Source organism: Aptenodytes patagonicus, chromosome 6 (genome assembly GCF_965638725.1).
Source record: "Aptenodytes patagonicus chromosome 6, bAptPat1.pri.cur, whole genome shotgun sequence".
Classification (NCBI taxonomy): Eukaryota; Metazoa; Chordata; class Aves; order Sphenisciformes; family Spheniscidae; genus Aptenodytes; species Aptenodytes patagonicus.
The window spans coordinates 47,575,760-47,586,506 of record NC_134954.1 but is presented as its reverse complement, the minus strand read 5'-3'; the positions used below and the strand labels follow the sequence as shown (position 1 = coordinate 47,586,506).

Here is a 10,747-nt window from a genome sequence, read left to right as displayed (position 1 = left end):
AACAAAGCACACACCGTGTGTTCTGTGAGCGTGCCACTGCCGCGTCATGTTCCTCATCTTTGGCTACAGACTTTTCAACACAGCAGGGACAGGGACAGTCGCTTGTGTATGCAGGAGCCCCGTCCCAGGGGAGCTCTGAGCGCAGCACTTCCCCCAGCAAAGGTACGAATGATCATCGGCATCCAGCCTGCTGCCTTCAGCAGCTCTTCTCTCTACTTCTGTACGACTACTCATTTCCTGTAATCAGCACTAACATAACTCCTTGAATCTCTGCTGTAAAAGCTGATGACTGATGCAGGGCCAGCCTGCGAGCATACCCCAGGAGGAGGTGAACAGAGCTGAACCTCCCCTACAGCGGGGCCGCAGCAACACTTACCAGCCATCAGCTGTTCGTGCATGAGCAGAGCTGTACAGGACCCTGCATGCCTGAGGGAGGAGGCAGATGGAAAAGGTGAGCCTTCACGCTGGGTCCTCTTTAGACCTGTCATTGGTGTGCACCATGTTACTGGTGCAGCCAGCTCTGACCCGCTGGAAAGAACTGTGCAAAGGAACAATACAAAGCAATTTTATTGAGAGTGAGCATATAAATGGTAACCTGTAGGCCACCAGCTATCTGATCCCTACAGAGGGGAACCACTGATGCCCTGAGAACACAGTGTGGATTCTGGACTAACGAAAAAGGAAAATGGCACGACAGAGGATTAAAACAGATTATTAAATTTAACTACATCTTTATTGAATTGTGCATATTCCATTGTATAATGATCTATATCGGGTACTCTATAATGTAGTATTTCCTTTGTCCTCTCCCATGCTTAAAAAAGTATATTTATACATATATTTATATATATTTATAATATGGCAAAGCTCCCCCCAACCTGAAGCTATCAGTCTAAAAGAGCTTTGATTTTTCTTTTTGGAAAGGGAAGAAGAGGGGAGGCAATCCCATTGAAAGAGAAAATGTGCAATTTTCTTTTTAAAGCAGTAAACATGAATGTATTTACAGCACTCAGCACAAGTTTGCTGCACAGACAAATCATCATTGCAATGACATTTTTTCTTACTTTTGCATCCCCAGTATTATACAGAATATCACCAGTGGCTGCTAACAATTAGTGTAAGCCATAAAACAAACTGCTGCTCCAGTTAATTTCTGGTCCACTGCAGTCCACTAGAAGGAGACCAAGATCTGCAATTACAACTCATGACAAAGCATTTAGTTTTCCTTTTAGAAGTACAAGCTTTATAGTGCCGCACCAAATCAGCAGCAGGGAGCCTTGGGCACAGGTTCACATGCTAAACTGTCCTTTGCCCCTGCCCCTTGCAGATGTGTACCCAGTTACCAGTGTTGGTTAAAGGCAAGAGATGCACAACATCTAACAGTGGCAGCCCTGTTCTCTTGCCAAACAGCTGCTGCAGATCAGCAGGACTTCAGCTCCTGGCAACATAGCCTCAGGAGAGGCTGGTGCAAGCACATCTGCATACCTGGAATTTAGCTCTGAACGCATCTTTGGCATCTTGGGAAAGGTGGGAGGAAACTATTTTCCACTGTAGGGAACAGTTGGTTCACTTCCTAAGTCTCCTAAAAGACAAGTCGCCTTTAAGCGTTTAAATAAGGGGGGGTTTCCAAAATCTGTTGCTCAAGTTCCTTCTCACTCATTTCCCTCACTAAATCCCTGCCGTAGGGGATTGTGCATATAGCACTAGTTCCCGTTCCTCCTGTTCTTCCGACTTCTCTAGCTCTCCTCACCAAAGATACACACTTCTGATGAACTGAGAGCTCACCGAGTCCTTGCCCTGTTGAGTGCCTCGGAGCACCAAAGAGCCATCAACCCAAATCACTATTTTTCCCATGTTTGTAGCAATTTTAATTTACATTGTGAGGGATAAGCATGTGTTGTCACCTCATTTGCAGTTTAGTGTCTTAAACTTTTCAAAACTAGACAAAGCCTGTGACTCACTGGATCACAGTATTAGTGAGTGCTGACCCCCGCAACAGAACGCTGGTTTTGTCAGTCTTCATGGGCGTTTTTTCAATTGAAGGAGGAAAAACAATTCAGAAAGGAAAATTACTCAACTTTAGACAAACTTATAATTCCAAAATAAAACCCACCAGCACATTACAAAAACATCTAAGAGAAACTATCCCCTGTAGTGTTAAATCCTCTCTGGTTTGGAGTCTGCCCCGATTGTGTGAGGGAATGCAAAGCTAAACACCAGGAGCCACAAACGGGCTTTGGGAGAACACCTCCTCCCCGAAAGAAGTAAGACTCCCCTCACCTCCAAATGAGGAGCACTGTTTGAACAAGTACGTAATCTACACCTTAACAATGAAAAAAGGAAAAAAAAACCCAAACTCGGCATCTCTGGCTGCATCCTCACTACCTTCGGTCAGGAATTTAATACTGCTTTCCTGGAGTGCAACTGATCTTAACGTGACTCTGTATTTGAAGTAATACTCATTAGTAAGACCCACTTATAATCTTATTTTGAATAAGAAACAAATTTACCTGCCATGGTACCACTTAAGTAAAACAATTTAGTTCTATGCAGTTTTCTGTAATAAGCAGAAAATTTCTCTTTTGCCCTTCTGCTGTTGAAATGGCACTTTTGGTTCCTTTAACTGTGGGAAAAATAATTTTAACTCAGAGGAAAACTGGCCACACTTTATCTCTGAGCTGATTTGAGTTAACTGGTTGCCTAAGGGCACAGAAAGAAGAAGTTAGAAAACCTTTAAATGTGCAAGTCCAGAACAGTAAATCTTAAAATGCACTTGTTGAAAGAAACTGCTCCCTCTCCCATCAGACCTGAAACCAAAGTGATCCAGGTACCTTTAGTTTGTTTCCCTGATGTGTCTGTCAGTCGCTGTTGCCCTGCAGGAAACCGCAGAGTAAGTAAGTTCAGGAGAGGAGCTCTTTGGCTTTGAGGTCATGCACCAAGTCAGAGCAAGCAGTCGTGGTTTGCCACAGGAGGAAACCACTGCACAGGGGGAAGCAGGAGCCTTCCTCTTCCATAGAAAATAACAGGATTATTTTCTTGTGAGACTTGTGCCTAACCTCCTCCCCAACCACAGGTTTTGAAAGACTAAACAGAACCTCCAGCATATCTGTCTCAAACACATAACCTATGGTTTGTTTAGAACCTGGTTTTTTTTGTTTTTGTTTTTTTAATAATTTCTCCTCTGAGATTAGTGCTGATACAAAAGCCTAGTTTTCCCTTCCAAAGCAACTCCTGAATTACAATGGAAGTGTCCGAGAAGACTAGCTCCCTGCTTTCTACACCTGTGCTGCAGGCACAGAGAAACCCAGCTGAACAGGAGGGACCCTGGATGCTACTGCTGCATGGCAGAGAGGAAACGAAGACCAAATCTGGAACAGATTAACATTCAGCTGCTCCTGCAGCAGCAGGGCTTTCCCCAACACCCACCTTAACAAGTGTCAAAGGCCATACGCTTCATCATGTAACACAACTACAGCTGTACTCTTAGTATTTTAGGATCAAAGCATCTGCTATCCATGTCCAGAGTATGAAAGCTCAGCTCTCGTATGCTCATTTTAATAGTGTCAAAAGGATTACAGCCCGTGTTTGTAGCAGGAAGCTTCTTGCTGTGTGTCTGATATTGGGCCCCTTTGTTTTCTGATTTAAATAAATATAATGGTGCAATTATGAGACCAGTGCACACAGGGAAAAATAACTTACTTGCAAATAAGGCATAAATATTCACTGTCACAGAAACAGTAAATACACTGGAAAAGCAAGTTACAATGAGGGGTCTCATAAGCTGCAAAGGCAACCAGGTGACAACACTGTAGCCAAATTTCAGTGCTCAGCTGAGAGAAAGCAAGCTGCAGCCACTCACTGTATTTCTGTATCACTACTGGCTTAGGAAGCAAGTTGTAACAAGAGGAATACAGGGTGCCACCTTTGCTGACGCTCATTCTTTTCGCTGCAAACTTAAGAGTTAAACTTCTGTCTCCCAGCAAGCTGTGTAGCAGCCTGCAGTAGTAAGCACGGATTCATTGTCTAGGGAGAGATGCTGGGTAAATGAACTTGGGCACTGGAAAGTGAGAACAAAGCTCAAATGCCTCTGAAGAAATTGCACTCAAAACATTGCTCTGCCGAGTCCAAAGCCCAGAGGTACCCACACTGAATGAACAACGGAAAAAGGGCTGGAACCGACACACACCAGCGGAGCTGTCTTGGGGGAGAAGAAGAACAGACAGGGCAAGCAGAATTCCCTGACGGCTCTCATCTGGGAGCACACGCTGCATCAGCCCAGATGCATCCTTCCAGGGAGTAGGAGAACATGTCCACTTACCTATCGTCAGTAACAGCTGGGGAGTTCGACTGTATCTGCGCACCTTTTGCTCCACTGGTGGGTATGAGCCCCAGGAGCTGCATACAGTACAAAGCAGCAGGAGGACCAATGTTGAAAATTACAGCACCCATGAACTGCAGTATAGCTTAACAACCTTCCTGTGAAGTTATTCGCCAGCTACACTGAGCATGCTTAAAATCAACAATGCAAATGCTTTTAAGGACACTTTATAAGCACAAAAATAGTAGAAACAAAACTTTGTGAACAATTTGAAAGATACAAAAAAGTGCCTTTCCATAGCAGTGCTTTAAAAACGCACACAATGCTATATACTCTTATTGCTCAAAAAAACTAGTCTGAAATATTAAAACAATTTCCAGAGGTGCTGAAACAGATTTTAAAAAAATCATATGAAACAGGTCAGCAGAGACAGCACCATTAATTTTTCTCTTTTGACGATGCACTTATTTAAAACTATATTGTTATAGATGTGTCATTTTTCCCCTCTAATTAGCAAAGCTTTTTTCCTATTCATAAATTATTCACAAAGACATTTATTTTATTGGATTTTTTTTAAAAACACTTTATAAAAAAAAAGGAACAGGGGACACTGTCACAATATTTCTTAACTCTATCAGCCTGAATTACTCTAATGAGAGATTAGTTTACTTTTTTTTTTTTTTTTTTTTTTTAAACACACTTGAGGACACTGTCAGGTCAGGCTACTTCCTTTGTGTCATTCTTTGGGGGAAGGAAAGCATTTAGAATTTGCTTTTGGAGAAAAGGTAAACAAACAGTAAAATCATTTGCCATCTGAGCCTTGACAGTATCCCCATGGTGAGAGGGACGTTGTAGCAACCGAAGACAGGGTAGGTACAGTCCAAGTATTTCAGTTACTTCACAAAGGTCGTGTACCGCTACCCTGCAATGAACATGCATGATACATAAGACCGCTTACGCTAACTACACTACCTTATCACAACATCTGAATATGTGGGTAAGACTGTACAATCAAGCTACTGAAGTACAAGAAAAAGGACTCTAGTACTTGATCTGGTGATTGACTGTGAATCAGTGGCAAACAAAAAACCCAAAGCAAATACGATAGTCTATTTCCTACTCATATGGGCCCTTAAATTAAATTACTAGCAAATGTTATTGCCTCTCAAGGTTGGGGTTTTTCCAAGTCTTCTCCCTTGACTGCTAGAAGTGCAACTTTGTAATTAACAGGTTTATGCATTGGTCGCAGTCTCTGGCGGGTCAAAGAAAAGAGAGAGAATTCCTGCTGTGCTTGGCCTGAAATTACCGCTCCCTTCTCTCTTTCCTGACAGTTTCTAATGAATTACAAACAATACTTTCTTTAAATGTTTCCAGACACTTGTTTTTGTAAAGATAATACATCTTATCAGGCACAGACAAGGTGAGACTGTACGCTGTGTGTGTTTGTGCGAGAACACAACGCTCTCTACAGAAACCTACCTGTTCATTCAGGGAAAGAATTACACGTACAAGTGACCTATCGGCGTGGGTCGGCCTTGTGGGTCAGCATTGATTGCAGGAGTCCTGGCAGCTTTCAGAAGGGGTTAACACAAATATCTTCATCTTGAGCCATAGAAACAAATGATCGAGCCTACTATAAAGTTAGAATGCATGATGGATTGGCATTATATATATTTATCCTACTTACTGCATGGACAAATAACTTTGAAATAATTTGTAGCAGTGTATATTTTTAAACTATTTGGAAGGGAGGGGGAGGCTCTTTATAGCATAAATATATTTCACTCCAGCCCACTATATATAAAATCTATGTTCTTCCTCAGAACATACTAATTTTCAGTAGTATTATGACCAGAATGTTTTGGTATGTTGCATCTGTACTTTTCCATCAATGGACAATGTACAGTTACCAGCAGAACACCTCAGCTCTGCACCATTTACCCACCACAAACTGCCAAGAGGTTTGTGGAGGTTTTGGGGGTGTGTTTTGTTTTGTTTTTTTTCTTCCTTTCTTTAAAGTGCTCCCTACATCTTCATCTTTGTGGTAAGATTTGACTAGTTAGAGTCTGATTCCAGATAATATAGTGACTGAAACAATAAATACGGTTCTACAAAAACATTCTGGTTATCTTCTATAATTGCGACGAAATATATCACAATATATTATATACCTACACTTATAATACATGCACAAACATGTCTCACATGGACAGACACTACAAAAATTTATCTCCCCCCCCCTCCCCTAGATGCAGAAAAAATAAGAAAACGGGTTTTTGGTCCAATCCATATGAAGGATAAAAGAAACTGAAAGGATAAGTCAATGCCTCTCTACCCACCTTTCCCAATAAAATATCAACACCCCTAAGCCCCCAACTTTTTCGGCCTAGCCATGAAAGGGCAATGTCTTTACATTTAGCCTTAGCTACAGTTTGAGATCACCTCTTTTGATGGGGCTATCATCCACGTCCCCTCATTCTCTCCAAGTGCGCAAGATCACAGGTTGGCCGATCACGGAGCGGCCCACAAGTCATGGAGAGCACCGGCCCCTGGGGGCTGACTACCAGTCCCGAGACAGCTTGGTGTTCTGATCCCTTTTGGGAGGTGCGGGGGGTGGCCCCCTCCGTAATGTTGCATAGCCGGATATATGACTGCCCCCAAAGCTGCTCGTCTTCTGCTGGTCAGCCAGCAGCTCCGGCGGAGGCGGAGGCAGGGCCATGTCGTCCATGGTGGCTGTGGGCTCTGTTCTGGACATCCGCGCAGAGGAGAGGGAGCCATGCCGGGTGATGGATTTCCGCTGCAGTGTCCGATTGAGGTCTGCCAGGAATCCCGGCTGAACGCTAAGGCTGGACTTGGGTGAAGTGGGCACTTGAGGGCCAGCTGACCCTGGTGGCTCTGCAACCTCTGCCTGTGTCAGTCGAGTGCTGTCGTTCCGCTTGGGACGTGTGGGTGGTGGGGCTTTTTTCACAGATGGTTTTGACCACGCCTGAGGCTGGGGATTGACAACAGCGACTTTTGGGGAGGTGCTGCCTGAAAACACGGATGGGATCTCAACTGGCGGGAGAGGAAGATCTATTTCAGGTGGTGGTGGTGGAAAGTCTGAATCGGACGGTGGTGAAGGGAATTCGACCACAGGTTCCTTCCCAGACACTCCTGGAGCAGGAGCCTTGGCCGGGATCCCTCCTTGCGGAAGGACAATGGGCAGGCCCACCCCAGAAAGATTGAGCTTTCCTGGCTTTGGAGGGGCTGCAGGAGGCGATGACTCCTTGGAAGGAGACCCTGACGGCTCTGGTGGGTGTGCAAATTTGCTGACAAGGCGGTCCACTGAAGGTCTCTTGGACTCATGGTACTCAGTGGAGCTGGTAGACTTGATGCTGGAGTTTCGCTGAGGTGTTGGAGGTGGTTTCTTCCCTCCGGGGCTTGATGTCTTGCTGGTCTTTTTGACTGGAGACCCTGATTTGTCAGGGGGGGGAGAACCTGCAGAGGAAGCTGGGGAAGGAGGTGGAGGAGGAAACACTAAGCTGCTCTCTGGTGGAGGAGGGGGGAAATCTGGTGAGGGAGCAGAAGCAGGCTGCCATTTGGGCTTTGCCTTCACTGCTGGAGGCGACTGTGGAGCCACGCTCAGTGGAAGGGGTTTCAGAGACTGGGGCTCAGTGGCAGGTGGGGTGGGAGGAGGTGGGAACTGGCTAACTATCTGTTTCACCACCGACGGCACTGGGGACTGAGGGGATGGGGGAGGCTTCACAGTGAAACTCTGCTGCTTTGGGAACGTTGGGGGGGGAGTGGGGCCAGGAGGGGCTGGGGGCAGTGGAGGCACCTGGGGAGAGGTGACACTTGGTTGTTTCTTTATTGCAAGGGGCAAGGGAGCTGGCACAGGGGGGGCGACATGTGTGACCCCTGGTGATGCCGCCTTCCCACTAGGCTGTGGGAGGAGAGCTGCCATGACAGGCTTTGGGGGTGCCTGGGGTGGTGGTGGGGCAGGCACAGGAGGAGGAGGGGGTGGCAACGAGGTGGCAGCACTGGTAGTGGCCTGGCTTATACTTGGTTGAACCTGATGGATTTTGGGGGGCGGTGGTGGCGGTGTGAACTGTGGCACAGAGGGGGCACAAGGTGCCGGCTTCAGTTGTGCCATGGCCGAGCCCGGTGTGGGGGGAGGCGGTGGAGGGGGGGGAGGCGGCATGACCCCGTTGGGGGGCACCAGTATCTGAGGCTTTCCCGAGGGTGGGGGGGGCGGGGGGGCCTGCTGTGCAGCAGCAGCTTTGGAAAAAGGCCCGCCATGCTGGGCAGCGTTCTGCAACCTGGTGATGGTGCTGTACTTGACAAACATGGTGGCGGGCGAGCCCGCAGATGGGGCAGCCTGGCTGGGGAGTGGGGGTGGGGGCGGGGGAGGGGGGGGCGGGGGAGGAGGTGGGGGGGGAGGCGGCGGGGGCAGCGGGGGGGACGGCTGCGATGCTGTGTAGGGGGTCGCCACTTTTGTCTGTGGGGACACAGGAGGTGCAACAGACATGAAGGGCCGACCTGCAGGCTCCATTCGGGCCTATTGGGAAGGGATTTTTAGTGAAAGTGGAAAGGGAGAAAAGGAAAAAGATAGAGAGGGAGGGAGGGAGGGAGGGAAGGAGACAAAGAGATTATAAAGTCAAGGTCTAAATGTGCCTGTCATTAAAAATTAAGTGGCAGATTACAGCATGCAGGAAGTATTAGCAAAACAATGCAGCAAGAGACAATTCCATACGCTGACAAGCCTGGACCGTGCAGTCTGACCGGGCAGGCAGGGAGGGGAGCTGGTAATAATCAGTGGAGCAGGGTCTACTCCAAGCTAGGCTGAATGTCAGGGAGAAAGTACACCAGCCTTGTCACTTCTGTGGGGCAGGCAGCTGTACCCATTGAGAATTGCTGGTCCTCCTCTGGGCAACTATAATGACCCAAACAGAGCACTCCCCAGAGCGCCACAGGCCATAACAGAAGACATCAGGCAGAGCAAGAGACTCTGCAGACATCTCCTCAGCTCAGTAAGACTAGAGTTAAACCATACGTGGCCTCCCACAGCATCTGTCAAGCCTTTACATTGGTTAGCTCAGGCCTTACACGGTTCAGTGATATAAAACGCAGAAATCCTGAACTGCTCTAAAACACGTGAAGAGCAAGCTCTACGCAGGAATACTACTGAGATCCTTCTACTCCGCATGCTCTGATATCCAAGACTGGCAAAGAAAAAAATGAGGAAAAAGAGGGAGAACTGAGGTTTCTTAGGAAAACTTCCCACGAAGGAAATGTTTAGAGATTCGCAAAAGAAAGTTAGCTTGGGAAAGAAAAGCTATACATGCAACTATTATGTTAAGCAGAAAAAGAAAGGAAAGACAGGGAGAAGCTGACTAAGGGAAGGAGCAATGGGAAAGCAGCAGGCAATGTTTTAGTCTACTCGTTGGGTTTTGCTCAAGTTAAATTGTTTCTCTAAAATTGTAAGCCTACATTCCTGTTAAAAATTAAAGATAATTGCATTATTCAAGTTTATAAATATCCTCCTAATACAAAGTGGTTTGGCTACAAGCCAAGTTGTGAATTTCACAGTGCACAGCATAGAAACATGCATTAGAAATGCAATACAGACACAGCAACTGACCACACTGGGTATCTATACTTCATTATTAGATACTTTGCCACAAGTTAGCCCAATTATGCTCATTTGCACTGTCTGAGCAGGTTTGCATATTGCTTTGTTCTAAACACAGGTGCACAGAATTTCTATATGTGCAGAAGAACACCGAAAGGATTAGAGTCAGAAACAACAAACAGTGATTTACAACACACATGGGGTGTGCTTCTACCTGTCAACATGAGGTCTGGAAGGTAAGAGCGTAACAAAGTTCTGGAGCTAAATCAAGGTGTTCACATAACAAAACAGGAGAGAAATCTTGATCTCTTGCAAGCGTTAGTCTGTAAATTACCATTCTCCCAATCACCCAGGTTAATGAATTTTCAAGTAGCACCACCTGACCTTAATTGTGCCCTGTGTAAGGCACCACGGGTGTGCTGAGCTTCACTTTTGACACCTGAGACAGCAAAAGGCAACAGGAAAAATAAAAGCGGCATAAAACAGACAGAGAGGGAGACCAAGGCATAACAGAACAGCTATCCCTGAATAGCAAGACCTTGGAGAATCTTGAATTTGTCACTTAAAGCACAGACAGTGAGCATGCATTTTGATGCCTGTTGTAGCATCCCATTTGAAATAACGTGTTCAAAATCCAACAAGCAAAATGAGACATAGTGAGATCTTCACTGCCCAACTGTGAAGAATGTGAACAGATGAATAAAGTATTCTTTGGGCAAACAGCAATCTTTCAACATATGAAGTGGACAGATTACCTGCATTTTGGGAAAGATTTTTTTTTAATCTTGGATATATTTGAAAGAGAGGAATTTTCCTTG

The 10,747-nt window shown here is 45.9% G+C and overlaps 1 protein-coding gene across 2 annotated transcripts in view; it reads right to left on the bottom strand.

Annotated features, from left to right (window-relative positions):
- Positions 1-555: 555 nt before the first annotated feature.
- The window catches only part of RAPH1 (Ras association (RalGDS/AF-6) and pleckstrin homology domains 1), a 103,639-nt gene continuing 93,447 nt past the window's right edge, over positions 556-10,747 (bottom strand). For both annotated transcript variants that reach the window (XM_076342439.1, XM_076342440.1), the window contains exon 14: positions 556-8,855. In XM_076342439.1, the coding sequence (XP_076198554.1) occupies positions 6,879-8,855 (1,977 nt within the window). In that variant the 3' untranslated portion in view covers positions 556-6,878. The remainder of the gene's footprint in view (positions 8,856-10,747) is intronic.